General features: G+C 40.4%; 1 protein-coding gene across 12 annotated transcripts in view; it reads right to left on the bottom strand.

Moving 5' to 3' along the window:
- The window catches only part of dctn1b (dynactin 1b), a 48,508-nt gene that overhangs the window by 34,136 nt on the left and 11,021 nt on the right, over positions 1-3,351 (bottom strand). For all 12 annotated transcript variants that reach the window (XM_034858234.1, XM_034858225.1, XM_034858226.1 and 9 more), the window contains exon 3: positions 1,327-1,405. In XM_034858234.1, coding sequence (XP_034714125.1) covers positions 1,327-1,405 — 79 coding nt within the window. The remainder of the gene's footprint in view (positions 1-1,326; positions 1,406-3,351) is intronic.

Raw genomic sequence — 3,351 nt, 5'->3', positions numbered from 1 at the left:
CACTAAGGTCTATATAAAGAGACTTCAGATACAGTACTAGGGACCACTAAGGTCTATATAAAGAGACTTCAGATACAGCATTAGGGGACCACTAAGGTCTATATAAAAGCATCCAAAGAGCACCGTGTCATGGGACCTTTAACATGAAACCAGAGCCTGTAATGAGATATTTACTGAAGCACATTTATATTTAAAGCCTTTAGCAGAAACTCTAAACCACCATGAGCTCCAGTCGGGGAGCAGGTGGGCTCACACTGCACGACAAAAAAGTTGACGAGGCCCTTCAGATGCACAAAGACTCGGCCTACTCCACGTTTAAAAGGTGACATAATGTGGAAAAAAGTTTCAGTCAAAGGACCATCATCAGCAAAACTTGCAGTAAGTCTATAAAAAAATGAATATGAACAGCTATGACCCAACAGCAGAAAGGAGGTAAGGTGTACAAGGTGTTTTGTAGGGGTGTAAAGAGTGATCGATCTAGATCAATATGAATTCACTGGTTTAATATTACCAATGCAAAGTGAAAACATAATTTTTTCATTAGATAGTGCAGATGGACAGAAAAGGGCAGTGGGTACATATTATCTTCAAAATGCACCTGTATTTTGAAGTTCCCACTGTATATAGAATTTTATTAAAAAAGGGGGCCCTGGTAGTTTACCTGGTGGAGCGTGCGACCCATGTACAAAGGCTCAATCCTCAGCGCAGCGGCCGCAGGTTGGATTCCGACCTGCAGCCCTTAGCTGTATGACAGATTGTGTCAAAATAGGCATGTATTGTCTCATATCAATATCGAATCAAATTTGTACCGTGGCAGAGTTTTTGATATCAGCAAATATCTTATCGTTGTCCAAAAGGATCAATATAATATTGTTTCGTGTATAAAGGGCATTTTAGAATTGAACATGAGATATTCCACTAGGGTTTTGACTCTCCAGCTACCAGATGAGGTGAGAAAACCTGCGGCCTGTCCTCAGCTGAACCACAGTGCCCTGCCCCCCCGCCATTAGCTGATACGGTTTTGTATTAATGTCACTAAAAGGGGTTCCGTTTACCTGCGTGCTCTCACAATGCAGAACTTCTTTACTTTCAAATACCACTTCACGTTTAGGGTTCTGATCATGCATGTCGTCTAGACAACTTCCCTTTCAGAAAGGTCAAACTTGGCATAATTACACACACATTTTTTTTTTCTTCTTCTTCTTTTTACTAAACATCTAAAAACACAGACAGGACACGGAATGTGAATAATGACCAAGGACAAGACTGTAATTGTCTCTGTGTGTGTCTGTGTGTCTGTCTGTGTGTGCGTGCGTGTGTCCTAACCTCGTTTGGGAACCTTGCCTGTGCCGGGCTCAGGCGTCTCTGGAGACGTTGTGTCGGCCCCATCATCAACCAGCTGGATCTGAGACAGACAGGCAGCGAGAAGACAGTCAGTAATGTCTTCCAATGAGTTTTACTGCTAACCATCAGAGCTGACCAGAGAGGGAGCAACGATGGTTAAATGGCAGCAGCAAACACAAATTGGCTTGTTTATTGATGTTCATTTAAATATAGCACTCGCTCAAGTCAGTCGCAATTTTTTCCATCACCATAGCAACCTTTACAACTACAGTCAGAGTCAGACAGTCTTTTAAGCCAGGCGGGAGACATAATGAAGAGGATTAGTAACACCTAATCGATACTGAAGCTGACCGCCGCGTGTACTGCTGGGTCACAGGTAACATTTAAACAAACTCATACTTATTAACTCGTGCAAAAACCACTCGCGCAAACAAATTCATTCTTAATCGCCAAGTGCAATTGATTTAACCGTCACTGTCAAAATCCACCAATACGGTTGCATTAAGAGTCTTCTCTTCGATGTGGACAAAATTTAAGAGTAGTCTTTCTTCACAGTGGAAAAATCAATTTACAATGACACATTCTGTTCTAATGTTCGCTTGACAATTTACTGAAAGATTTGACGAGGGTTGTTTTTAGCATTTAGCACACAAACTTGTCTAATCTATTAGTTGCTGGGGATATTCTCCCGCTCCAACAGCTGCAGGTCGCAGCCCATGTAAACACTCAACCATGGAACATCACCTGTAATAAAAACATTGTCCTTCTAATGAATAATCCAAGTCTATTTCCCTGACTGCCTCTTATTTTAGTCTGCTTTGTTTTAGCATGATGTATTTGAAATTCTTTTATTAGGATAAGCCCTTCGAGGGGGTCCTGGACAAGATACCACACTAACTAAAAAATCATTGCACTTATACAAACAAGATAAGCAAAACAAAACAGACACAAATAAAAAAAAATAAAAAAACACACAGAGCCTGCAATTTCAACTGAATAAGTAGTAGATCATAACATGATCATTGAGAATATAGCCAAAGTTGACTGTAACATGTGAGTGAGATTGAAGTGAAGTGAAGTGAAGAGAGAAGAGGAGTGAGATTAGACTAGAAGGGTTAGAGTCTGCATGCACAGTCAGTGTGGAAGGCCGAGCATGTTTAAACTGTCTGAGAGAGGAAATGGAGCCAATATTTACTGGGAAGTTATTCCAGTCAGAAGGTGCTTTAAACATAAAAGCTTTAGGTTTTTATTCATTTATTTATAAAAATGTTTTCACGTATTTTGTATTAACCAGATCATATTTTATTTTTATCGGTACTGCGATGACACAGCATTTATAGTTGTAGTAATTACTTTCAAATTGTTTCTATCCCATCATACTGCTACAATGCAAAGTATTTTTTTTTTTTTTTTTAAATGTGGGGGCCACAAAAGGCGCGAAGCAGGTAAGTCTTATCCAGCGATCTGGCTCCTCATCTCCAGCTGGCATTCATCAAGCTAAAACAAGCACAACCTCATTAGAAGAAAGTAGAAGAGGTGTAGGATTAGGATCGAGTATGAAACCTTTTGCATGAGTCCCTGTGGGATTTCGACTTCTTTTCCCCCCATGTTGTTTGTCTCATGCGTGCACACAGGTGTGCACATGGGTAATGCCAAACGATGGTTCCACATTATTCCACTGATTGACATGTGGCGGTAATGTGCCAAGAAACACTGTGTTGTACCAGCAAGAAGACTGCAGGATTTAAAGTACTTCAGAAATCAGCTTGGGAAATGTTTTATGAGGAAGGAAACCCATTCAACGCGTTTGACCTCAAGCATTTCCACAATGCATTTTGTTCCTGAATGTGAACAAACCTTTTGTTTGTTGTGGAGAGCTGTACACCAACATGAGATATCTGCTAGGTCAAACAATGAACACCTTCCACCATGAAAACGTTAACAATTCTTTATATGCCCATGAAACTTAAGCAGTGACTAAAAACAAATCCTACACCTATCCCCCCC

Source organism: Etheostoma cragini, chromosome 20 (assembly GCF_013103735.1).
Source record: "Etheostoma cragini isolate CJK2018 chromosome 20, CSU_Ecrag_1.0, whole genome shotgun sequence".
Classification (NCBI taxonomy): Eukaryota; Metazoa; Chordata; class Actinopteri; order Perciformes; family Percidae; genus Etheostoma; species Etheostoma cragini.
The sequence above is the reverse complement of the archived record's forward strand: the minus strand, read 5'-3'. Positions and strand labels throughout refer to the sequence as shown.